The following is a 27,345-nucleotide window of genomic DNA, read 5'->3' as shown; positions in this document are numbered from 1 at the left end:
CAATTGATATTATGTCCCCGAAATGGTTCCATATTCTCTGCCTAGATATGAACCCGCCTTCTCCTAATGTATTTTCATTGTCTAGGGAGTGATTGGAAGCCAATGACCCCCCAAAAACTTTGCTCAGGATGTTACAGCACAAAGGCTGAGAATAAATTAACTCCTGGGCATGTCATCTGGAACAGATAATTACGCATTGTCATTTTCATCCCCTTAATGCATGCCTGGCTTAGTTCTGGAACTAATTTGAAGAAATTCAATTTTCCTTTTTTGGTAATTGGGATCAAAATGTGATTACTGTTTGGGCTCCAATATCCAAACAGTGAACTAACAAACAGCTAACCCCAGTTTCCAATAAATGAGCAATATGCTCACTTGATTTCTTTAATTTAGCACATGCGACATGCATCACAGCTGATCACAATTTATTAACTTCTACAATTATGTTCTACTATGCCAATTCAAAATCAAATTATGATCACCTAGATGAAAAAATAGAACACATAAAACCACTTTTCCTTGTTTATTAAAATACAATTTTCAAAACATATTGTGATGTGGCCTTGCTTCTTCAAATGCAATGCCCCACATGTCTTCTTCACAGACAGGTTGATTACTTCAGGTTTGGTTAAAAGAAAATTTAAGGCAAGTTACTGTAGTGAGGAGTATATATTCCAGCTACATCATGGCGGCCTGTAAGTATTCGAGCCTGGACCAGACAAGCAGGTAGGTGATACTGAGAGAAATGTACAATCAGGGTACAATGATGTGCAATCAACCCAATCTCCAAGACAATTCATTTGGTTGCCTCTTACAACAAGCATAGATTGCTGGGGACCTATTCTAACTTGTGATCCTATGGTGCCCTTCCTACTGGGGTGGTTACTTCAGGCCAAGATGGAAGACACTTTGAATTGTTTGTATTAGAAAGCTACTTTGGCTTTCATGGATTCAACAAAATATCCTAGGGTTGACATGATGTATAAATGTGAGTGAATGACAACGCAGCATTTTAATCATATCACAGCATGTCATTTCATGCTGGAGGTAAACCCATGTGACACTTGTCATCAATGCTCATCCTCTTCAGGGACAAAGACAGCCACCAGTCTGTTAGTCCGAGACAAGTCAAAATCCAGAGAAATTAGTTGTTTTCTCCCAAAATCAAGTCATGAAACCTGCCTCTTCATGAAACTCATGACTATGTGCAGGCAGTGAAACCCTTGGATCACAACCAGGGTAATTCTGGAACCATCAACACCCTAGGGATTCAAACTGCACAGTGAGTTGCATGCTGCCTCTACACCACTTGCCCACCTGATCACTCTATTTGCAGCTACCAAATATCAAACAAAAAATAACTTATCATTAAAAGCAGTGGCAGAAATTAGCCCCTTTCAGCCATTGGTCTCCATAATAACATACATTGGAAACCAGTATAAAATTGTATCCTTTCATCGTGTCTTAAGAATATCTTAATAATTAAGCCTTTTGGCTTGCACAACGGGAATGCTCATTTCTGAACCTGCTGTAAGTTTGTGCAAATTGACGAGCAAATGAACATCCCATCCTTGATTCATGAGCATCCCCACTGCCATACAAATGTCCATTTGCAATGAGATCCTCCTCAACAACTAGTAACAAATGGCTGATTAAGGACACACCAGAATATCAAAATAGAACCACATCTTCTCTCCATTAGTTGACCTCTTGCCCCAGCTGCAGGGAATAATGAGTGTTTTTGTTCCCAATTAAAACAATTTATAACATCCTGCACAATGCCTCTTGACCAGTGCATTCAGTGGTCAACAGTTTGACCAATCAAGCGTGGTTGTCAGAACCACATTGATCAGCGCTTTGGAGACAAAGACAAAATGACTGGACAAAGAATCAAGTTGTTTCCATTTCTACTTTAATACAGCAAGCAGTGCTATCTACGAACAATGTAGCTTATTGGGCATTTTTCTTTCTTATTAATCGACCAAATCTTTGGATAACTGTGACATGATTATAAAGATTTTCATTTGTTTGTTTGTTGTTTAACGCAGCACTCAGCAATATCCCAGCTATATGACGGCAGTCTGTAAATAATTGAGTCTGGACAAGACAATCCATGATTGACATCATGAGCATCGGTCCACGCAATTGGGATACGATGACATGCATCAACCAAGTCAGTGAGCCTGACCACCCGATCCTGTTAGTTGCCTCTTACGACAAGCATAGTCGCCTTTTATGGCAAGCATGGGTTGCTGAAGACCTATTCTACCCTGGATCTTCACGGGTCATTTATAAAGAATGTTGTTATTAGGTCAAAATGGCTCCAACATGAAGTAGAAAATAGTTATCTGAAAGTCTAACTCCATTCATATAAGAGGATGTACCTTATGCTCCCAAATGAAGAGCAATCTGACCTGAAGTGTAATACCAACACTCTGGTTGTATTGATCCAGATACAAAACAAACTAAATACCTTTGTTTTACTGAAATACTCGTGCATTATAACTGACAAGTGAAACCACACATACACACACCTGAAGGATAAAATTAAAAGAGAGAGCCTCGATTAAAGAAATCTAGTCTTTGTGATCTACGAGTGGTCACATCTTCTTCATGGTGCCAAGGACTTCATGTTTTTCAGGGTATTACGCAGTACATGAATAGAACACTTGACTTCACTTTCCCAAGCCAAATGGAAAGAATTAACTCCTTGTTGTCTTTGATCTTATGAAAGTTAGAGACTGAAAGGAAATCCTTCCAAATGAGTTTTTAATGGGACACTCACTTGATTACATTCTCATTCAACAATCAACTGAAAACATGAAATGTCATTTTTGTAGTGCTAGATTGATACATGTACTCAGAACACATCAAGAATGTGTGAAACACACAACACAACACACACATCAAATAGTACAATTCAGACATGCATAAGAAAAGTTCAATCACTATCGTTTTCAAAATGGCCTCCATTTGGAGACTTCTCATAGAGACACCATAGCACATCCTTTGAACATAATGTCGATTTGAACTTAATCAATCAGAACTTGTGATATTTTTTCCAACATGGATTGCATACAAAATGGTTCTTTGCAAGCCTGCTCTTCCTCCATGCAAGTAAACTATCATCTATTTCTTGTATTGATCGACAGCTCCTATACTTCAGAATGCTGTCGTTTTTAGTTATTTCATATGAAGGAATGAGAGGCCAATTTCATCTCATTACAAAACATGACCAAGATAGACCATGACAGTGTTCGTTTGACCTGCCAAGTCACAGTCTTGCATTCTTGTTCGTTTCAAAGCAAAGACTTTTCTATCAATCATTATTTTGAGAATTCTTATTATGAAAGATTAATTGAAAACAGAATCATGTATTCAGGACACATGAGAACTTGATGTTTTAGAAAGCTTTTGTGTTAGTTTTCAAAAAGCTAATTACCTTAAAATACTGTCTATATCAAAGAAACAGTAGAGGTTATCGATCATGTAGTACATGGCACATCAAACCCTGGTTGGGAATGGGTTGTGACATGGTGCTTTTAAATTCAACATTCAGCAAATATAACTTTCCATGTTACTTTGTTAGCTAATGTATCATAAATTAGAGTGAGTAATTTGTCAGGGCTGTCAACAAACATAGTAAACTATATAAACCAGTGATGGAAAGTGTGATCAACAATCCACACTACAGTGAAACAATGGTCTACTATCAACCAGCCTGGGACTTGTCTGGGGGCCACAATCCAGTTTCTGTCCACACAATCCACATTTTAACCCACCCTTTCAGAAATATCTATTCTTAAGAATCCTTTGAACAAGTAGAACAACATATTTGTTATACGTTTTATAGGTTTCATCCTCTGGTGCAACTTATAACCTAAACTTACCCCTAGTTTCCACAAAGTTGTGTCCACCCCCAAAGTAGACCTTGGGATCAAGTGTCATGAAATACTGGCTTCCGTTGATGAGTTTGTGATGTCTTTCCCCATCCAGAAACACGTCCACGTCTCTCTTGGAGTGGCTGATTGTCACATTGTGCCACCTGAAACAGCAAAACACTGCATGCACACATTGTAGTGGAAAATAAATCCTAGCACTCGTTTCCATGGAATTGGTTTCTATGGTCTGAAGATGTCCTTCTTTATGCCCTTGTTTCCCTAACATCCCCCTGTTGTTTATCCTTACTGAGCGCTTGCTTGTGTCCGAATTGCATGCTGTAAGTACATTACCAATGAGCAGGGAAATATTTCCTTTAATATTGATCTGATAGAAAAAAACGAAATTGATTATGGTGTTTTTTTCAGAATATATTTGGAGACAAATTGAGAGACTCCAGTAACAACTTCCTGACAAGATGGAGCAGCTCCTGTCTTATCTTGAAGAAGAAATACTGTGCAGAAGAGAAGTGTATAGTAGGTAGTGTGGGAACAAAATATTAAACTTTCCCCCCCATATGTCAATCTTTTTCAACTGACAATATGGATATATCCAAATGTTTACCCTTTTTGTAGGTAAAAAGAAATTTTTGTCATGATGTATGTGATGTCGACATGTTATTGATTCAATACTTCACGTCCACCAACTTCCAAGCGATCACTATTTGGAATGTTTCCACAACTTTCAATATGTTTAAACTGATATGACCAAAAAAAGTCGGACCAACTGATCTGAATCTTTGTAATGAAATGTACAAGGCCAAAACCATCTTTGAAATTGAAATTGAAATAAAAACTACCAGTAAATCAACCAAATTCAATTCAAATATAACTTTTTGAACACAGTTAGTTAACTGAAATACATATTTGAGGGTGGAATATTTATTGAGCACATGTTGAGAATTCCATAATTCATTTCCACTTTGACAGAAACATCTCCCAAAGATCGATTTAATTAAACATTGTATCATTACTATTCATCACCAACAATCAAAGCATTTCTTGCCATCTCGGACATTTCTAAGGAAACTGGATATGCCATCCCTTCGTAAAGATACAGACACTTGACTTATAGTTACATGTTGAATATAACTGTAAATGTCACATCTTCAACTTACATTTCCTCCATGTCAAATAACATTTCTGAAAAGTTCAAATCTGAAACTTCTCCACAAAAAGATGAAGATCAACACGAAACATAACTATCATGATCTTTTTCATTTCTATAAGATGCTGTCAGTAAGAATCAGCTTCTTTTAAATAAATCATTCCAAATATCTGTATCATTTCAACTCTTGCTGTTAAACATCTTTGAGATGCTGTTAACACAAAATATATTGTTTGATATTAAAGTTAATCACCACAGATAACATCATCAGAATTTTCACACAAAGTAAACATTCGAAAGTAACAAACAATCACAAGTTACTGTACAAGATGATCACAGCATGACACAGGAAGTAACAATCGGCACATGCAGAAACAAACTCCTCATGTACACTCACCATCCGTGTAAATAGCATCTTAAAGGGGCATTTTAGAAGCTGTGAAGACAGGGTTGACATACACTTCAGCTTCTTTATTCCTTCAAGGTGACATTTCTAGACAGATGTTGGTACCTTTTATTGAGCAAGAGAACCCCATGATTGATACAAGCATTGCACTGAAACATTGCAATGAATCATGTGCATGTGCGTGTTGCTACTTGTATTGGTCCGGATTAATGCCGATTTAATAGTGCTAATCCACTGAGATACCATGCTGCAGTTTAACATGAATACCCCACTCAGACAGAGTATACTGACTCCGAGCCGACCAGTCCTTGTTTCAGCCCCTTAGTGCAGAGCAGCAAGCAGGGTAACAACAAGTACCATCTTTTAACATATGTTCGTATGCTGCACCCGGGCATCGAACCCTGGACCTTCCACTCTCCCGAGCTGACGCTCTACCACCAGGCCACGGAAGCAGTCTCGTATTGAAAGCATAAAGAAGTTTGAAACCATAATTCAACTCTGTCTTCATTGTTCTGAAAACATGAAACGTTAACTTGCATCCCAATAATGAGCCTCATACACAAATCTGCCTCCCCATCTATGGATGAGCAACTCAACTAGGAACAATCCCACAACACCAGAATCAGGAAGGAAGCATGTACAACATCCCCAAGGAATCACAAACACGATCCCGCTCAGTAAGAACTATTGAATAAAGATTAGAGAAATAATCCATGACCCTCTGGGGAAAATATTACTATACATGTGTGGAATTTGTGTACCCGCCATTGTTATCATGGAGATATCGCCTTACACTACAGCTGGAGTGCTATGAGGGGTAGGGGACCAAAAAATATACCACTCAACATTTGATAGGGATATATGTCCAGGTTGGCGTAAATCTAACTGGTTGTTAGGAGATGTTGTCATACAAGTATGTGAGGTTTAACGCCATTTTAACAGTATTTCAGTCATATCACTGTGTGTCAGCTTAATTTTGGAAGAAAGCCCGAAGTGATGCAGGTCTCAGACATTTACCACTTTGGTGAAAATCACGAGCACGGGTATGGTGCTGACAAACCTAGAAACATAATCAGGGCGAACCAGGATTCAAACCCACAATCATAGGTTTCTGGCATGCCCAAGGGATGCAACTCTGCACAGCGAATCGCAGCGCCTTAGACGACTGGGCCAACTGTGCCCCCTTGTTGTACAAATAGGTTATGACTTTGTCTGGACCTGATGCATGCTATGCTTTATTTCCTTATGAACAAAAGTAAACATTGATAGACATTGTTATCTTCTGACTTTCGTAAGAGTCTGAACGGCACAGCATGCACATCAGTAGTTGAGGAGCAATGTTCAGACTCGTGCATTTAACAGAACAAAGGACTCGGGTTGTCATCTTGGGAGAGAAGTGAAGCCTGCACGAAACAAAGACTAACATCTTCCCATTCTGTGTTTCAAAACCGTTTAAACTATGTGACACCTATTGTGATATTGCAGAAACCTAACAACTTCGGACACATGCATGCCTTCATGTTTAGTTTTGTTTAATATAACAGAAATTGAAACTTAACATGCATCAGTCCAGCCCAAATCGCATCCTGTTCGTACAGCAGCATTTCCAAAATCCAGTCAGATCTATCTGTCCAATCAGGACACTTGGAATATCCCTATCAAACGTTTAATAGTATAAGTAGTGCAGGAAGTGCCAGACTACAGTAACTATTGACTCAACTGACACTGTTCTCTGCTTAAGGAAGATAGAACAAGGTGGCTGATATTTGTTTGCACAGACAGAATCTTGTGAGAGAAAGGAAATTTTATCGACAGTTTTATCCTCAAACAGGGTTGATTTCAAATGTGATCAGTTTTCACCATCATTGGCAGTTAAAACTAGAAGGTAGGGCTGGGACTGGTAACTTGGGTACTCGGGTCGGGTGGGTGCTGAGTAGGAGAAGAAGTATGTGGCAGTCTAGCAGGTTTGAAAAGGAGAATCAAACCTGTCTCCAACTACTGGGATACCGTACATACCCTATTTGAAACACAGGGATGAAAAGTATTTTAGCTGAATAGCCATGGAACTATGGGGACCTAATAGACTGGTTGACCTAGAGTGAGTGAGTTGGGTTTAATTCTGCTTTGAACAGTATTCCAGTTATATCATGGCGTGGAGACGTTGACCACTTCGGTGAAACCCAAGAGAACAGGGATGGTCCTGACAAACCCACAATCAATGTTTTCTGTCGTTTCCAAGGGATGCAACTCCCACAGCAAATTACGTCTCCTCAACTATCCAAGGAAATTATGCAGATGGCTTCCAAATCCACAGAGTTCTGCAGATTATCACCCCAGCGGGGAGGTGTGCAGGTATCAGCTGCACTCAAAGCCCAGGTACAACACCTTGTCAAATATTTGAAAGTCTTGACATATATACATTCTCGTTTACTCTGCAAGAAAACATTTAATCTTCCTGACCTGCTTGGAAATATGCATCCATCTTGCAAAAACATGCACTGACCTCAAAATTATCAAAGAAAATGATATATTCCATTACATAAACAGAAATGTTTGCTTAAGAATTATGAAAAAATTATTCATGAGCATGTCAATCAAATAGTCATGCAATTCTTTCATCATAAACAGTATTTCATGACACAATAAACAAACTTGTCGACATCAACCTACAGAGAACATACTTGGGAGTTTCTATCAATTCAGGATCATGAACTGGATATTACCAAGAGACTGCTTACTGGGCAAAAAAAACCCTCACAGCACAGTGCTATTCTGTTTGCCTAACATCTATATGCCATTATCCTCAATCATTCACGGGCTTAAGTGCTGAAGTTTAAACTGCATGTAGTATTGTGGTTAGACCTAGCCTGAACCCATGAAGCACATGACAGACTCGTCAATCTAATGCTTTTTTGAAGGGTACCCCCAAAATCAGTTGTTGTGCAGTGAGCACTTTCAAGAGAAGATAATCTTTTAATTCAGGATTATCTCTTTTTGAATTTTAAACTGTAAATACTGCATCTTTTGTGTCAGTTGATACTCACTGTAAACTTGAACCCATACAACTTTGATAACTTCCATTTACAATGGGCACAAGTTTCATCAAAATTGATTAAAATTTAGCCAAAAATCCTCCCCTTGTAGATTATCATTAAATAGATAAATTCTATACGAACTATTTTCTTTCAATTTGGCAAAAATTTAGCAGTTGCTGGTATATTTCCCTCAATGTAGAAAGGATCTTGAAAAATGTTGACGGGTCAGCATTAACAAGTTTAACGAATAGACAATAGTAAGGGAGGATGGTGTAAAGCCACTGCAATATTCCAGCAATATCACAGCAAGGGACAACAGAAGTAGGCTTCACAAATTGTACCAGGTGGGAAAATCGAACCAGGACCTTTGGCGTGACGTGCAAACACCTCACCCACTAGGGTACCGTCATAATAAGTCATAACCTGTGGTATCTTCAAGTACAATAGCTACATCTAATGTAATACCAATATTACCTTCCCAAGGCAAGGGAGTTAACACACTATAAAAGTCGTTTCCACCCTTGCCAAACTAGGCTGGAACTTAGGAGTGATATTTTAGCAGGACTAACGAGTCTGCATAGTCCAATCAAAATGGTGGAATAAAAATCGACATCCGGTTCGTAAACATGGCAACTGCCCTGCAGATTTCGGTCGACTGCAGGATTTGTAAAGCATGTGTACCATCAATTGGGCATCAATAGATATTTTCCAAATCTTTTCATGTTTTCTAATCAATGTGCTCAAGTGTTGGGCTACAATCCACATGCACTGGGTGTCTTAGACAGGGAATATGAAACCTTTCTTCGATTAACTTGATCAGATCATCTTGACCATTTAGTTTGAAGCAAATGCATGTGATACGAGAAGTGGAATCTGATTGGTCAGTAAAAGGGACACAGAAGGGACATAACTTGTATTAGTCACTGGTGGTGCAAGATCAAGCCACAGAATTCCAGTCTAGTTCGGCAAGGTTGGAAACTGGACTTTTATAGTCAGTTAACTCCCTTGTCTCTGGAAGATGTACCATCAAATGACAAATACATTTATTGTATGTCCAAAATACATGGGATAATATACATGTTTCTTGAGTTTTCTAATAAGGCTATAAAATAAATAAATTTCTAATATACACACCTAGAAAAAATCTATACACAATATACTGAGAATGAATTTTGTGTGATACAAGCTCAAACGTGTGTGTTGAATGCTTGTCTGTTTATGTATGTACACCTTATCAGCAATATACATCCATATTAAACTGTTACACCTTAACACTTAGATCTGTCAAAGACTCAGGTACCGAACCAAAATTAAGAAATAAATTCAAGAAACAGATATATCAAAACATTTCTTGATTATTTTATCATTATTATTTTTTTGAGATCCCAATCAGAAAATATGAATTTTGACTGCGTATGCCTGAAATTATGATAAAATATATTGAAAGACCTTTGCGTAATGCATATATGACTGTGGATTGACCGAGATGGATATTTCAATCAGTACTATATATGGATGAATATCGTAACTGACCATGCATGTAAAAACAGTAATCCCTGTCATGCTATGATATGATATGACAACCATGGAAACAATGGATGTGATCGTAATGGTGTGATGTCATGAAATGTTCAGATTATCTTAATGTTATCACTAACCTGTTACAAAAAAATGTTTTCTCACAAATATATTACTGAAGACATATATTATACTTGTCTTTTGCCCTCAAACAGATGCAGAAATAGTGAGTGAGTGAGTTTGGTTTAACGCCGCTTTTAACATATCACGGCGTGTCAGCTTAATGTGGGAGGAAAGCCTGAAATGATGCAGGTTTCAGACCTTTACCACTTCAGTGAAACCCGTAAGCATGGGTATGGTGCTGACAAACCTAGAAACATAATCTGGGCGAACCGGGATTCAAACCCACAATCATAGGTTTCTGGCACAGCGAATCGCAGTGCCTTAGACAACTGGGCCACCCGTGCCCCCAGATGCAGAAATAAGAGGGGTTGGTTTACTGCTGCTTAGAACAGCATTCCAGTTATATCATGCTTGTCAGCTTGATGTGGGAGGAAAGACCGAAGTGTCTTTACCACAATAGTGAAGGCCACAAGCATGATTTTAGTGATGAAAAACCTAAGGGCACAATTCAGGACAGCAAATTGCCACCAGTAGTATTTTAGCTAACTGTGACCCCTTCTTTGACAAGAACGAAGTTCTAGTGTCATGTACTACTCAAAAGAAGTTACAGACCACCCGATTCTTTCATATTACTATAGTGAATCTGTCATTGTCAACTTCTTATGGGTAGCATATTCACAGGGCAGGTATAGTTCCACAACTGTCATACATCTATGTTAAAGTATGGGAATTATCACAGTTGTCCTGCCACTATCAACTATGTTATGAGGACCATAGCCGTAACAACAGGGCTTCCCCACAGTGATGAAGAAGATAATTGCTTAAAAAATACTTAAGAAAACACACCGACTGTGCAACAAGTTTGTAAGGGTTAATAAATTGGGAAAGTTAGCACACTGTTGGGTGCACAAATGGTGAGTTAATTGTAACAGAAGTGATGACAAGATTTAGTATTAATTCACTGGAAGGAGATAATATAACAGGTTGGGTAAATGAAACAAGGGCACCATCACCATTATGCTGCGCTGAAAACACTATCTTTAATACAGCACAATAAAAGATATTCCCAAACTGTTACTGTAACTTTAAAACATAGTCTGCAGGTCATAAAGGATCATATCAGTCTGCTTCAATAAAAAGGTTAAATTCTTAATAATCATTACAATTTTAGAAAGGAAATCAAAATCCTGTACTTAAGAATAAAGCCTAATCAATGTTAGCACTAAGGCTAAACTACCAGATTACTAAACCTACAAAAAATTCAATTTTGTAAAGCAAGCAAAATGATGTATTAAAGACATATCTCGGTTACACTAATCTGGTAGTTTAGCCTAATACCAGCATGATTAGATTAAAGCAATAAGGACGAAAATGATACTCTTCTTTTCCATAACTTTGCGTTATACTTTGAAGCTAATGACATATTATAGATTGAGTGTGCTTCATTCTCAAATGGTATTTGTCCACTAATACAAATCCATCTTTGAACTATCTTAAACCCTTCTGCATTAACTTAGACTTTCGTACATTTTAGGAAAGATAGTCACATAAATTCAATATGGCCACCATAGTGGCCATTTTGGATACCAAACCAGAGTTATGGATGAAAACACATTAAAATAAGGCCATCGGAGACAACATTCACGTACATAGTGATTATCAAACAATACTTACAAAACTATCATTACCATCACTACTTATTTATTTTATAAACAATTCCTACAGTTGTTAAATTTGCCTTTTGCAAGATATTTCTGCAGAAGCATTACCATCAATGCATTGAATTTACATACTTTAGATTAAGCTCAAAAAGGTACTTTCCTTAGCACATGGATATTACAGGTTCAGCAGACTGAGAAACAATCAGTTTTGAATATTCCCTCATTCACTCCAGGAAAGGTGAGATTACTGGAAGCAATCACTTTGCCAGGTGAGTGACGGGAATAGATTTGAAAAGGAAACAATTTAGTCATTTACTGGACCAGATTACTATCTAATGATGTTAGCTTCAAAGATATTTTCAACTGATAGAAAGTCCATACTACATACATATGGGGGCGTTTTCTTGCAGTGAGATCTCAAAATAGTTAAGACTGGAAATTGTCATCCATCTGCTGATCCCTACTCAAGGAGTTCTGTTAAAACGGTAACTGCAAGATTTTATAAATTATCACATTTTCATCCCTGCCCTTCACTACCAAACACCAGGCTTACATTGTATTGTCCCCAAGTACCTACTGGCAGTGAAAAGTGCTACATGCGTTCCCCTGATGTTTGTATGAAATACACAACACAAGTAGATATACCAAACATTAATACATCATGTGGACCACATCCATTCACAGTTACCAGACAATAAGGCCTTGAACAGGGTTTATTTCCCAAAAATATCTTAAAAAAAACCAAAATTGACTACTTCCTATTATTACTTTTCATTAAATTTAGATGAATTACTAATAGTTAATCATTTGTGGCCATCAAAAGTTATATTAATACTGGGATATCAACTTACCAAGATCTCCTCAAGACTACCAAGGAGTGTAGATCATTGCAATTACTGCTTCAAATATTTTCAATAACTGAAACCTGATGAATAGAATTATCTCCAGTGAAAACCACAGTGATATCATCTCCGATGGAGTTCGTAAATATGTATGTCTTTATTGAACGTAAAAATAAAATAAAATGAGAAAACCTCATTTATAAGTCTTCTAAAATGATCAAAATGAAAATTTTCTAATTTAAAGAATTGATATGATCTTCAAGGAATAATATATTTTGTTTACCCATCTCTCAGCAATAGACCATAAAAAAAGCTGTGAACACCCACAGTGTTAATTAGGCCATGTTAATTACCACACCAACATTAATTTAACCATGATTGATGACTGATTGGTTGGATGAGCACCGGATGTTATTCTGGGAGTGAAACAGGAATATAAACAATGCTGGAACATGAATTGAACATCTTACCTTTTCGATCTGTTTGAGAAAACAAAACAAAAGTCATAAAACAAACAAAATCAAACAGAAACAGAAATTAATCAACTTACAGACCTTGAGCGGAAATAGTTCCTTCTTCATTTTGTGATTCATAAAACATACAAATGTTTGTACCATCATAGAACACTAACTCTAAAACATATAACCTTAAATGTACATCAACCATGTAACAATACACTGCTGACAGAACTAGGGATCATATACTACTCACAAAAAGCTAAGGACTCTCATTCTTTCATATTACATGTACTTTTTTTTCTTTAAACCGATGTGACGGCTGTCTGTTAATAATCGAGTCTGGACCAGACAATCCAGTGATTGACATCATAGGCATCGATCTATGCAATTGGATCGATGACATGTATCAATCAGGCCAGCAAGACTGACCAACCCATCCTGTTAGTTGCCTCTTTAATGACAAGCATGGGTTGCTGAAGACCAATTCTAACCCAGATATTCATATTACTATAGTTGGTCTGTCATGCCATGACAGATTAACTATCAAAGAATTAGGTGGGTTTTAACTTATTTTTTTGGGTGGTATAAATAATAATTATCTGTTATTATATTTCCTGTGTACGTTTTAGTAACTATTTATGATTAAATAATTCCAATGCCCAAAGCCAGGATTTGTCAATTTTCTGTTTGGGTGAAAAAATTATGACAGGCTGAGTTTGTTCATACTCATAAAAAGAAATTAGCCCAGGCAACCTTATGTAAATTTCCAACATCTGGTCAGCAATATTCCAACTTCTGTAAGTGGTATTTAGAAGTTAGTGTGATGAAGTAAGACAAGTTCTATGGATGAACAACTTCTTTATTACAATTAGTGCGACGTTTCGTTGTAGATCCTAACTTGCTTGATAAAGGTGTTAGGATCTACACCGAAACGTCGCACTAATTGTAATAAAGAAGTTGTTCATCCATAGAACTTGTCTTACTTCAATATTCCAGCTATATTGTATCAAGACAAACCAATGGTTGTTAGTATGAGTTAAATGTCCCATGCCACTGGGGTTTGAGGACACTTAAATAAGCAATAAGCCTGCCTGCCTGCCCACCCGATCCAATTTTGTCACTTCTCACAATAAACAATGAAGTGCTGCAGACCTGTTCTGTCTTGGGTCCCCATGGAATTAGCCACAAGGACCTGGCACAAAAATTAGGTTTTCCTCATTCTTCCATACCAAAGCTTACCATCTGACCTCATACAATAGTTTTGTACATATAAAAATTGATGACTCAAAGGCAAAATATATATCCAAATCAATCATATTCAACAGCTTTTGAAAAAAAAAGAGCCAACTTTTCAAAAACCTCACTGACTTGCATCATCTAATCATTTGAATGTTTGTCTTCATATGACAATACACACTTTTGGAAACAAAACAATGAAAGTCATACCAATTATAATTCACAAATCACAAACAAGCTTTAATTACACATCATTACGAAATATATACATCAGTAATGTAAATGACCGCTTGAAAAAAAACCACATGCACATAAATTGTGTTGTACACATATCACTGGCATGACATTTTGAATCTGACATGTAACGGGACTCCGAGACAACATGTCTCCCTCCACCCAGACATAATGGCTGCACATTTGTCACTATCATCATTATATAAACCTGATCATTTGAGTCGTAGAAATCCTTCTTTGAAGAAACTATGATGACAATACTCCTTACATGGAACTAGAGGTTAGCTAACCTTGGAAAGAAGATGAGGACTGACCTCGGTGTGATTGTCACAAGTTTATCGGCAGCTTTTGGTCATATTTACTGACAATTAAAAGACATGCATCATTCTTAGCTTGCTTCACACAATTTGAAGCAAACAAGCTCATGCCACCAAGAACCAATAAAATAATTCCTGACATTTTATTGATTAAACGCAAATCTCAAGGGTTACTTGGGATTTTTAAAATACTGTTTTCTGGCAACAGCTTGTCCAATTATTCCTATATTAGAAGTCCAAACATCTTGCTGTATAGAGAGGATGTTATCTAATTTAATATTTTAAGCACCATTTTGAAGGTCACGGTAAGCACTAGATGTTTAAGTATCAAGGAAGTGCCATGGGACCCTTACATTACAATCTGATACAGGACCCAGTTCCACAAAGGGATCTTAGCACTACAATTGTCATAACTCTATGTTAAAGCATATTGGAGTTAATATTGTATTAGTGCTAAGATTGCTTCATGGAATGGGCCCAGGGCCCTGTTCCACAAAGCGAACGTAGCGCTACGACTGTCGTAAGCTAATGTTAAAGTATGGGATTTATGATCACCTTAGCGCCATGATCGCTTTGTGGAGCGGGGCCCAGATCAGTACTGGTAAATGTAAATTTGCAAAATAATCTTCTCTTTTCTTATGTCTGTTTCAGACCTGACAACTCTACCTCATCATTATTTACAACTGAAGCCCATATCCACAAAGATTTGTTTTATAAATTCTGAAAGAATTGTTAAAAATCTATCAATAACATTGATGATAATAATAACCATACCATATCACCACTAGCCATCAGTCATGGGTTGAGAGGCAGGAATTCGTCACCAAGGTTTTCGCTTGTAATAATCCACAAAACCCCCCAAAAGAAACTTAAATCTATTAAACTTTGCCACCCCTTAACAAATCAGACATAAACACAAAAAACATTTGTCTTCGTTATCTACCCTTCTCTGACCTTTGAGGTAATTGCCCTGACCTCTCTCAGTTCATATGATTATAGTTTTATGTCCTCCCTCCCTCCTCGTTAGGCTATTACTCTCATGAACCCCCATTTCTTGGACAGGTCACTTTCATAAACATCACACCTAATAGGTTGTTGGGCTTTCACCTGGCTATATAAGCCATGCGATTATTAACAGAATCATAAAAGTCCTCCTTATTTTTATCAGGAATGTACAAAGTAGGTGTAAGATTTTCTAATTATACGGTAGAGGAGAAATAATTACAAATATGTCTTTGTTTGTTGTGTGGTCATGAAAGGAGTGGAGTCTAAGAATTTGGACACAAAATCCCCAAACAAACAATACTTGGCAGCGATAGGAACTAACTATTTTAGCCCACTAGTCCTTATAATAACATATAGCAAAACCCTTAAAAAGGGCAAATTTCTACTAGTCCTCAGGATACCTTAACTATTGGGCAGTTTGGCAAGGACTATATGACTGGTGCCAATTTCTAATGTTGCTTGTATGTCATGGGAGCAGTTTTCAACACGGAAACAGCTTTCTTAAAAAGGGTTGTATTTTGTCGTTTGACAATTCATGCTGTAACTGGCATTTTGTTGGAAAACATATCACTAAATGAGTAAGTTCTAGTGTTGTCATATATGTCAAGATATACCTGATCACCAATAAAATATGGATGTTAAATATGCTTCATGTTCTTTCAATGGCAAGTGAATATAATTATATTATTTCCTAAGACTGTCAGTAGTCCTGGCCATTCCCATGCATACAAATGTGATGTTTGCTTAATGCAGGATTCCTTTCATGTGTCAGACTGACTTTTAACATGGCCCTTGTTACTTCCCTTCTGAAGAAATCTATAACATATGACCCATGCTTATCTGGTATGAATATTCATGAAGTACTCAGGAAACCATTTATTAGTGAATATTTCCATCGTGAACAAACAAAGTGACATCTCGCAGTGAATGGAAATGTCATGTTTTGTCAAAACACAAATTTACAAAGGATTCCTTCAGCAAGACGCTTTTACAGTTTGGTGCTAAACAACAGTACTAAGGAGATCCTACGGTCGTGTTTATAATAACATCCATCTTCAAACAGCAAGACGTCTGGCTAAGGACCAGATTGTTCTGATCCCCTTTCACTGTATACTGACCAAAACACTGTCTAGAGGAGGACTGTTTGGAGCCAGGAAGATTAAATATGATAAGCATACTATTTTCACCTTAATCATATATTGTATGTCAACTGGGTATTCATTTGAAAGCATTACTTTTTTGCTTCAAAAGGAATGGTCAGATTTGGTGAAAAAAATGGAATATTTTACAATATATAAAAAAATGTTTGACAAAAGTTTGGTACTATAAAGCCTAAAAGCTCAAGATGTGAGTGTCTACATGTCAACGGAATCCATATTAGCTGTTGTAAATGATAGGATTATCTTAGTAAGTATCTACAAACACGAACACCCTTCCGATAGGACTGATTAAGACTTGACAAACTGTTGAGCTTTGACACTATTCTCACCTATATGGCAAAACAAACAATATGAAGTGGAGAGATCAGAGAGATTAAAAGAGCTGAATCGTCAGGTTACCTGCCATTGTCGAGCCCCAATCCCATGGCAAACTCAATGTCAGTGTCAGCGATGGCGATGGAGACCTGGAGGACCCCCACATTGATGGCCGCTGTGAGGTGGGAGTGGAACGGGGTGCCCCCTACTGCGTACAGCAGAACTCCTGACCCACGCTCAGTCTGAAAACAGGAGGGAAAGGTTCATTTAGACTAACAGATTATTGGCTATGAAATGTTTTATTACCAGTATGCAATAAATTCTTTGGTTAGTTTGTAACTAAAAAAATTGAATTCTTATGCTGATTCTGTAAAACAGTGCGTTTCCATCTCACTGTAAAATTATTATCAGAAGGCAATTGTTTGTTAAGTCATGAGTCAGAAACCATTTCATGTTTCATAGATGTTATCAGTAATGAATGCATCAAGCTCAACAAGCTACATTATTATTGAAATGACAATCATGGCTATTCAGTGTTTGAAATTAACTAATTAATCTTTTAATTAATTAACACTTATTAATTAGTGTTTGGTTATAGAGGTCCATGTCATAGGCCTAATGTTAAAAATTCAAATTTAGATTTTTGGGGTCCCAATATTCAAATACAACAGGAGCCAACTTAAAGGACCTAAAAAAAACCTGAGTTTCAAACATTGCTATCATATCATGTGAGGCAGGTCGGGCAGAAACTTGACAATTGATTCACTATGGCCTAAAATGTATTACGCGACATATGATTTCCAAAACTGCCAACATGTCACTGCAACTGATCATTATTTGTGCATGTGCTCCCATTATGATTAATCATTTTTTTTAAATTACAACTTGGTTGAATAAGTTATATCATCAGAAATGCAGACACTAATCTAAGACAAACACTTCCCATACAAGCTGTGAACACATCAATATGGAAACCCAATATTTTATTTCTGAAGAAAAAAACCCCTTAAAGTTTATTGTGTTCGATCATTTCACTTTTTATTTTGTGGTAATCTTATCCATAACCTTCACAAAGTTCTGTGAAGCATCAGAATGTCCCTTTAAGTGTCTCTTATCATGGAAACTATGCTCAATTAGTGATACCCATCCCATACAGATGTCTCCTGGGCTCCGTATCACTTCTCAAGTATCCAATCTTTGTTCGTGATCATCATGATATAAGACCCATATTACCCAGAAACCTGTACAATGGAGATCAGAGACAGTAGCGGCACCTAGACTGCGAGGAACAGTCACCGCGACACAAGTTCATCCGTGTCACAAACCACTCCCCAGAACAGGTTTTTTATTGACACACTGGAAAGAAATATGGACAGAGTGCATCCCCCTGCCAAGCCCAATTGATAAACCCTGAGTATGGTTTGCTTCACGATAACATGCCTCTTCCTTCTATCTGCCTCATTGTGAACTGAATCAAGACAGCAATATTTGTACACTTAATATCTCTGAACATGGTAAGCGACAAAAATGTTACAAAAAATGTTACGAATTGGTTCTAAAATATAATCCAAGTTTCAATACCAGATTTATGAATTTTATGAAATTTGTTCACCACTTCCTTAATCCCATAAAGTAATGTTCAATACATCATTTACCTGAAGCTGTGACAGATGGTCCGACTGATCAAATATTACCTCACAAAACATATTCATGATCAATAGTCCTTTAACATGCATGAAGTCTAAACCATCTTAATCATGTTTCTGATGGGATTTAGCTGTGCCAGTCAACTTTCATCATTCTAATACTCTACTTCCTGTTAAAGTTAAAAATAATTGAGTTCAAAATCTATTTAATCTTACACAGAACACAAAGCAATATTCATAAACCACAGGACTATTGTCATTATTTGATCCATGTGGCTGCAACACCACCAGCAGAACACATTTAGCAAACCCATTCCCATCCCTGATGCTTTCAAATAGAAACCTAAAATACATTTCAATGTAAATTGATTTGCTTAATCCATTTACCAAAACTTTAGTTCAAAGGAGGTGTGTTTTTCCTCTTTGAAAGCAGGGTTGATAACGTTTGTGTTAGATAAGGAAAAGCATATAAATTCTACGGGATATAAAAGTCACTGGTTTATCTCCGAAGTGTTATAAATGAGTGAGTGAGTGAGTATGGTTTTACGCCGCTTTTAGCAATATGCCAGCAATATCACAGCGGGGGACACCAGAAATGGGCTTCACACATGCATTATGAATGAAAGGAGAATCAGACTTGCAAATTGGAGATATACATCTGGTTAGTAATCACTGTTTGTTTTTTGAGTGTGCAGTTACAAATTAATCTACTGTAGCACTGGACCACACAAGACAGTGTAATCTGATCATACTTCATTAAGATTGTATCATTTGTGATTGGATTTGAAGAATAAATATAATTTAAGAAAACCTTGCATTGCAAAATCTAAAGTGAAAGTTCTTATTTATCAGTGAAAGGAATTAAGAATGATAGTCAAGGGATCCTCAGAATGATTCTATTTGTAAAACTTAATTCTAACAGTGCAGTACTCAATATTCAATTGGACAATAACCCATGAGCTATGAGGATTTACAGACTCTCTGCCCTGACAGAAGGAATGGTGCACTGAGCCTTATGTGAGAGACTTACAGCATTGACTCATGCAGGACATATAGTCCTAAGTCTTGAGGTGGTTACTCTATATATACTACTAAACTTTTGATACAAATAATCTGAGCCTTCATGAAGGGACTGAATGTGACTTATCGCTGGAAGAAGTTGTCATAATGTTATACACAGTATTCAATATTGCCTTGGAACTGAGTCATTTTCAGCATCATTACAAATAATCAGGGGGGTAATATCAGTTGATATCACCCCACACACCCACACCCACACCCACACAGTTCATTATGTCAGCAAATTACTTCCTACATTGGTTGCTCTTTCTAGTGAGTGAGTATGGATATACCTGCTTTTAGCAATATTTCAACAATATCATAGCAAGGGACCCCCGAAATGGGCTTTCCACATTGTTCTCATGTGGGGTATTGAACCCAGGTCTTCAGCGTGACAAGCAAGCACTTTAACCACTAAGCTACCCCACCGCCCCTTCATCCTTCTTGGTACTCCTGGAGGCAGTTAGTGCCACTTTTAGGCTTATTCCAGCCAAATCACAGCAGGACATGGGGATGAGTGAGTGACTTGGGTCCTCTATAGATATCTTGATCTGCTGTTAAAGTTGTACAGTTTGCTTCTCCTGATTCTACTTTGCTATATACACAATGTTAATATATCTTTGATCAATGACTTATTGAAGAAAAAGAGAGTCTAACCTATCCATTCTCCTCTCTGACATAAGAATACATCATTACCATCCTCGACCTGTATTTGTAGAAGATGTCACTCCTTCACCAGGGCAAAGAGGAGATTTCTAGCCAGAACACGATAAGTTTAAATCTCTTACACTTCAGTACAACCAGCACTGTTTGAAATTAAGGGGTCCTGAGGTCCCAGGGGATTTCTCTTATAGCATTTGAATCTATTTAGGAACCCTAAACTGGTAACATTTCTTAGTGTTATGACAAGGACCCCTTTGAGTCCCGGTATTAAACATTCCCCATGTCCTGAGTGATATCGACTGTCCCAGAAAGCTGCTGAAGTACCGGGGTAGTTAACTACTAATTCACCTGCCCCCCCCCGCCCCCCCAACTAAATTGTTTGTGTGCTAAAATTTGTCTTGATTTATGTTCGTTGTCCACATTGCTATGATAAAATCTGTGGTATTAGTGTTTGTCAAAGTACAAACATATTAAGAGATTGTTTTACTATTATGCGAAACGAGGAAATTGGTTCGCGTCCTCAATGAAATACTCACAATCCTGCGACATCGCCTGCGATAATGGCCTTTTTGTAAGTACAAACGTGTTAAGAAATTGTTTCACCAACAAGTAAATGAGCTGAAATTGTATTGACATAAACCACAAAGGATGAAACTTATACGGTTGTGTGTATTGAGAGTATGACATACTATTATGTGGCAGTGTCTGTAGATGCTTGAAGTTTTACATGAGCAAAGAATGGTGTGAGTGAGTGCATGCTCAGATAGTACATTGGAGTTCTGTCCGCGGGTTAAATCTTAATGAAACAAAACATTTGAAATTATGATGACATGCATCCATAGTGTTACAGGACTTAGTTACTGAGTATGTTTGTTTGTTGACTTGCCCTTGCATGTGTTTGTGACAAGTGCCACTGGTGGGGCAATATACATTCACCTTTCGATGAAATGCCTGGTATCATCATGGCTTGAAAAACATGCTCATGACATAGTCAGAATCATAAAATGGACTCGATATTTCTTAAGATTATGGCGGTCGGGTAGCCTAGTGGTTAAAGCGTTTGCTCATCACATCGAAGACCCGGGTTCGATTCCCAACATTGGTACAATGTGTGAAGCCCATTTCTGGTGTTCCCTGCTGTGACATTGCTGGAATATTGCTAAAAGCGGTGTTAAACCAAACTCAATCACTCATTTAAGATTACGGAATTTGTTTTTTGTCCCTTTCTATTTATTTGTTATCATTATTCCATAGAGTAACATTTCAGGTAAATATCTTCTACTCTTTCCTATTCACTCTCCACAGCCTTACTAATTTCTTCAACCTTTCCATATAATTTTCAAGAACTAAAGTTTTTCACATTTCTTCTTTTCATCCTATGATCCATTAACTCAAAGCATCTGCATGATTGAACAAGGACAAAACAGGACAACCTTCCCTGAAATCCAACACAGAGGACTTTATTTTTTCATATGTTGCAAATCAAATTCAACATGGATGTTGGAAAAGACGTCAAGCTCAAAGATATCAATTCAGATAAACATATATTGATCCTGCTAGACAGGTTCTGATATCGAGACAAAAACAATGCCTGAAGTGGTCTGGCACAGAAAGAACCCAAAGCATACCAAGTAAATCAATCTGGTTTGAATGCCATGTCCTTGAAGAGGTGACATTGACAAAACACACTGCCTCTGTCAGGGCATTCAAATGGCAAAGACTCCTGATTGTATTACGTCCAGGAACCATATTACCATTCTAATGTCTCCGAGAGCTCTGCATCTACCTAACAGGGCTTATATTGCTGCCAAGCCTTCCCACTGGTGCATATTCAAACTATCAACCAATAAAATGCCCCCTCACAAAGGTCGTATCTTTCCACAGCTTCCTTAAGGTCATATTATGGTTATTTTTCCCCTGTTTTTCTATTTGTATAAATAATCAGCGGAGACAGGTTCTCATTAACATTTATGTTTGTGTTGCATGTCCTGAGCTATCAGTTTAACAGCTTTCGCATGTCTGTTGCAGAGTAGACGTCAAATGTTGACGAGCAGACGGCAGATTAGCATATTGGATAATGCCAATTGAGATCAACTGCATGCATGATAAAGACCATTGTCAGTCTGCCGTAACAAATTCTGCCCACATGATCAATCTGTTGCTCAAGCTTCAATGAGTAGATTCATGTCCAAGCTGGAAAAAAAGCTGATCTTGTTTGGTCCTACAAACCACAATATGCTTCAAATAATAAGACATCATTGATCTATTAAATGTAAATTATTGTTTTAGGAAGTGAAAGGATTTCTATTCTAGGGCTCAGATCATTATCAGTCTGATTGATAACTAATTTGCACCACAGATGTAATAATTTTAGGAAAACAAGTTACGCATCATATGTGTAACTAATCGATTAAATAGCTTCTTTGCCTTTCTCCGTGAACGAAATGTTTGTTCCACACCTACACATTAGCTTCTTATTTTTACCCTTTCTATACCCATGATGTAAAGAATTAGTAATAGGTCAGACTCTGTTACAGAACCCAGAGCAAATATTGAATAAAACAATCACCCCCGTTTTCAGGTATATCAGCCATCACGCTATGTGTTCATATGAAGACAGCTCAAATGAAATAGCAAAGCTTTGTTTCAATATTTTCAATCACTTACCTTGAACTCAAACGAGATTCGAATTTTGTCGGCCACCAATCTATCTTCCTTCTTCTCATACAGCTGGTAGGTAACCCACTCATACCCTCGGAAGGTCATCACGGTCGGACCTAAGAGACACAACAAGGATCTTGTTAACGTTGTGGTGCAATGGGGTTTAACATTGTGTTCAAATTAACGCAACTTATATAGTGATGTGCATGTATGTGCATCGTTAGGGCTGGGATGGGTAGGTACTCGAGTCGGGTGGGCACTGAGTAGGACCCGGGTACCCACAGGACTACCCGAACCCATGGTTAGTCATGTGATATATTGTTTTATGACATTAACAATAAAATTTCATGGTTACACTTTATAAGTACAAGTCACTATTGTTTGCATTTCTTTCTGACTGTGCACACATCCCTTCAGATTTTTATGTGTTTTAGTAAAGACAACGCTTCAGCCATCTTTAGCCATGCACGACCAGATCGTTTGCCAGTAAAAAACTTTTATTTGAACATTTTGTACCTAACTTCAGACCTAGAGTGGGTACCCGGGTAGTAAATTTAGACTTGTCCCAGCCTTAGTGCATGTCTGCTTGTACAAGTCCGGACTAATGACAGTTTTAAAGTGCTAGCCTACAGAGATAACATGCCACTGTCATGGTACGTTGACATGCCATCAACCACGTCACCGGACCGGACCACCGGATCCATTAAGTGACCTCTTATGACCATCAGAGGTCACTAGGGATCAATTCAAAATCCCCACATGTTCCCAGTTTTGCTGCCTCTTACACTAGCAATGGGTGTTGGGGCCCAAATCTACCCCGGTCCCCTACAGAGAGATTGCCACAGCCTACCCAGGGCCCCCACAGGAATCAGGTGGCCACAGTCTACCCGGGCCCCCACAGGAATCAGGTGACCACAGTCTACCCAGGCCCCAACAGGAATCAGGTGGCCAGTATACCCGGGCCCCCACAGGAATCAGGTGGCCACAGTCTACCCGGGCCCCCACAGGAATCAGGTGGCCACAGTCTACCCGGGCCCCCACAGGAATCAGGTTGCAACAGTCTACCCGGGCCCCCACAGGAATCAGGTGACCACTGTCTACCCGGGCCCCCACAGGAATCAGGTGACCACAGTCTACCCGGGCCCCCACAGGAATCAGGTGACCACTGTCTACCCAGGCCCCCACAGGAATCAGGTGACCACTGTCTACCCGGGCCCCCACAGGAATCAGGTGGCCACAGTCTACCCGGGCCCCCACAGGAATCAGGTGACCACTGTCTACCCAGGCCCCCACAGGAATCAGGTGACCACAGTCAACCCGAGCCCCCACAGGAATCAGGTGGCCACAGTCTACCCCGGGCCCCCACAGGAATCAGGTGACCACAGTCTACCCGGGCCCCCACAGGAATCAGGTGACCACAGTCTACCCGGGCCCCCACAGGAATCAGGTGACCACAGTCTACCCCGGGCCCCCACAGGAATCAGGTGGCCACAGTCTACCCGGGCCCCCACAAGAATAAGATGGCAACAGTCTACTTCAGACCCCACAGGGTTCAAATGGCCACAGTCTACCCCAGGCCCACCTCATGGATCAGGGGCCACAACAGACCCCAGGCCCCCACAGGGATCAGGGGGCAAAGTTTACCCCAGGCCCCCACAGTCAGTTACATAACCATGACATGTCAGTTTGAAAAGACTTGATGTAGGTCTCAGCTGTTTACCAAATTGGTTTAACCCATGTGCGTGGTGCAGGCAAACCAAGAAACATTATCAGGATGAACTCAGGATTCAAACCCACTATCACATGTGTGTGCCACCAATGCCCCCTTCAGGTTGTGAGACAACTGCCGACTACAGGACAAAATCACTGCACAACTGTAGTTGGAACGCATTATGTATTCCCTTCCAATATCAGATACTGGCACCTTCAGGTTGTTCAAGGGCCATGGACAATTTCCCTTTGCTGATTTTATTACAGCAGTACCCGACGTATAAGGCCTATCTGTTGTCCTGCAATTCCCTGTACCAGATGATAATCATTCATATCCCCATGCATGACACAGGTACAATCCTTCAGCTGTGCACGAACCCCCACAGTATGACAGGTATGAAAGGATCATGTTAAAAGGTGGCATCAACCTTTGACTCCATGCCTGTTTACGTAAGGATCCTATTTCTTTTAAGAATTCATGCCTTTTGTGGGAGGCCTTGATGAAATGAAACGAGATATATATTCAATTAGCATATTTCATTAATTACTACACCAGAGGAAATAAACAAGCTTTGTGACTGGACATGTCAAGGAGTGCTGCTATTTTTCATTCTTTGTTATAATTCAGGTTATTATCAAGTATTATCAAAAGACATTAAATATGATTAAAATAATAAACTTTTCGATTCTTATTTTTAATTCAGACTTGACAAATGATGCAATCATTATTTGAAATCATACTGAAAAACAACAACACATCAGGTGCATAAATTAATCCTTTTATAATTAATCTATATAAATGTTGAACAAAGCCATCTCAGCACTACAACTATCGCAAATGTGTATGCTACAGTATGGGTGTATGATCATCATAGCTTAAGATGACTTCATGGAAAAGGCTCAGGCAATTCCTATTTTTCTAAAAGGGGGTACAAGGCTAATTGGCAGTCCTAACAAGTAGGATTCAAGTCCCTTGAAATTCACTTTGTTCAAATTTACCGTCTATAGGTTACTTCCTTTTAGCGGTTCACCACAGCCCTTAATACAGAAATACCTTAAAATAAAAGAGCCTGAGCAATGTCCCACACCATCAGGGTAATGATATACATAGGATGCTGGGGACCAACTCAGAGCCTGAATCCCAACAGGACTAGAGATTTGTAAACAAAATCTGACATGTTTCAGTTACTTCCATATAACTCAATAACAAACAAAAAATATTCTTGAAAATATAACCATTATTACCCATTGTTGAAGAACCAACATATTGCTGTTGTGTGTCATCACAAGAACCTTAAGTCAATCAATATTTCCAATCATGCAACAGCGTAAATAAAACAGGAATTCTTATGCCTGATGTCGTGAAAGAATACCCACGTAATGATTTGGAGGAAGAAAATACTGAAGGAAGTTGATCATCACCTTGGAGGATGGATTCCCATTGCGAAATAATGATGTCCACCAAAACATTGCAGCACTCGGACTGATATGGCCTCAATACTTCAATATACACTTAGGATAGTCGTGCATTAAGATTGTTCAGCAGTGCTACAACTACTGATTTATTGAAGATCATTGTTTCATTATTGTAGGCCCACATGAAACTATGAGTGAGTGAGTAAAGTTGACGAAACACCACCTTGAATAGTATTGCAGAAATATTGTCAACTTGAAAGGAAAGACAAATTGATGCAGGTCTTACAAGGTTTATCAGTTCAGTGAGCAAGGGTGAGGATGAGATTTGAACCCACTTATCCTGGCCCACTGAGCCACCCGTTCCCATTATGAGATGACAATAGTCATAGCTAGAGTTCACACTGAGCACATGGGCCTGGATGTGTTTGTGTGACACCAACCCCTGAAGCGCCACATGGGGTTTCTAGGTTAGAGTATGTCCCCAATGACCAATACTAGTCACACAAGGTGACTAAATGGATCAGATGTCAGACTTGGTCACGTTGTGCACATGGCCCTGGTTGTGTTTGTGTGACACCAACCCCTGAAGCACCACATGGGGTTTCCAGATTCGAGTGTGTCCCTAGTAACCAATACTAGTCACACACGGGGACAAAATCGTCAGGCTTGATGACTTTGATGTTTGTATGACATCGTATCCTGACAGTGTGGGCTGTTGCTCATAATACCAGTCACTGGGTTGTCTGGTCCAGATTTGATTATTTATGACAAAAAGCTGAAATATTGCTAAGTGTGGTGTTAAACAACAAACTGAAGCAGGATTGATGCCGTCCC

General features: G+C 38.5%; 1 protein-coding gene across 6 annotated transcripts in view; it reads right to left on the bottom strand.

The window, feature by feature from the left end:
* Positions 1–27,345, bottom strand: part of LOC124135653 (contactin-associated protein-like 2) — a 189,794-nt gene that overhangs the window by 54,787 nt on the left and 107,662 nt on the right. For 4 of the 6 annotated variants that reach the window (XM_046501090.2, XM_046501096.2, XM_046501095.2 and 1 more), the window contains exons 5-8: positions 23,392–23,501; positions 17,441–17,598; positions 13,186–13,206; positions 3,891–4,045 (exon numbers count right to left, since the gene is read on the bottom strand). In XM_046501090.2, the coding sequence (XP_046357046.2) occupies positions 3,891–4,045; positions 13,186–13,206; positions 17,441–17,598; positions 23,392–23,501 (444 nt within the window). Of the gene's footprint in view, positions 1–3,890; positions 4,046–13,101; positions 13,111–13,185; positions 13,207–17,440; positions 17,599–23,391; positions 23,502–27,345 lie in introns of all 6 variants that reach the window. The other 2 variants (XM_046501093.2, XM_046501094.2) reach the window with 2 other exon arrangements.

Source organism: Haliotis rufescens, unplaced genomic scaffold, assembly GCF_023055435.1.
Source record: "Haliotis rufescens isolate VD_foot unplaced genomic scaffold, xgHalRufe1.0.p SCAF_2, whole genome shotgun sequence".
Taxonomy (NCBI): domain Eukaryota; kingdom Metazoa; phylum Mollusca; class Gastropoda; order Lepetellida; family Haliotidae; genus Haliotis; species Haliotis rufescens.
Note: the sequence above shows the minus strand (reverse complement) of the source record. Positions and strands in the feature narration are given on the sequence as shown.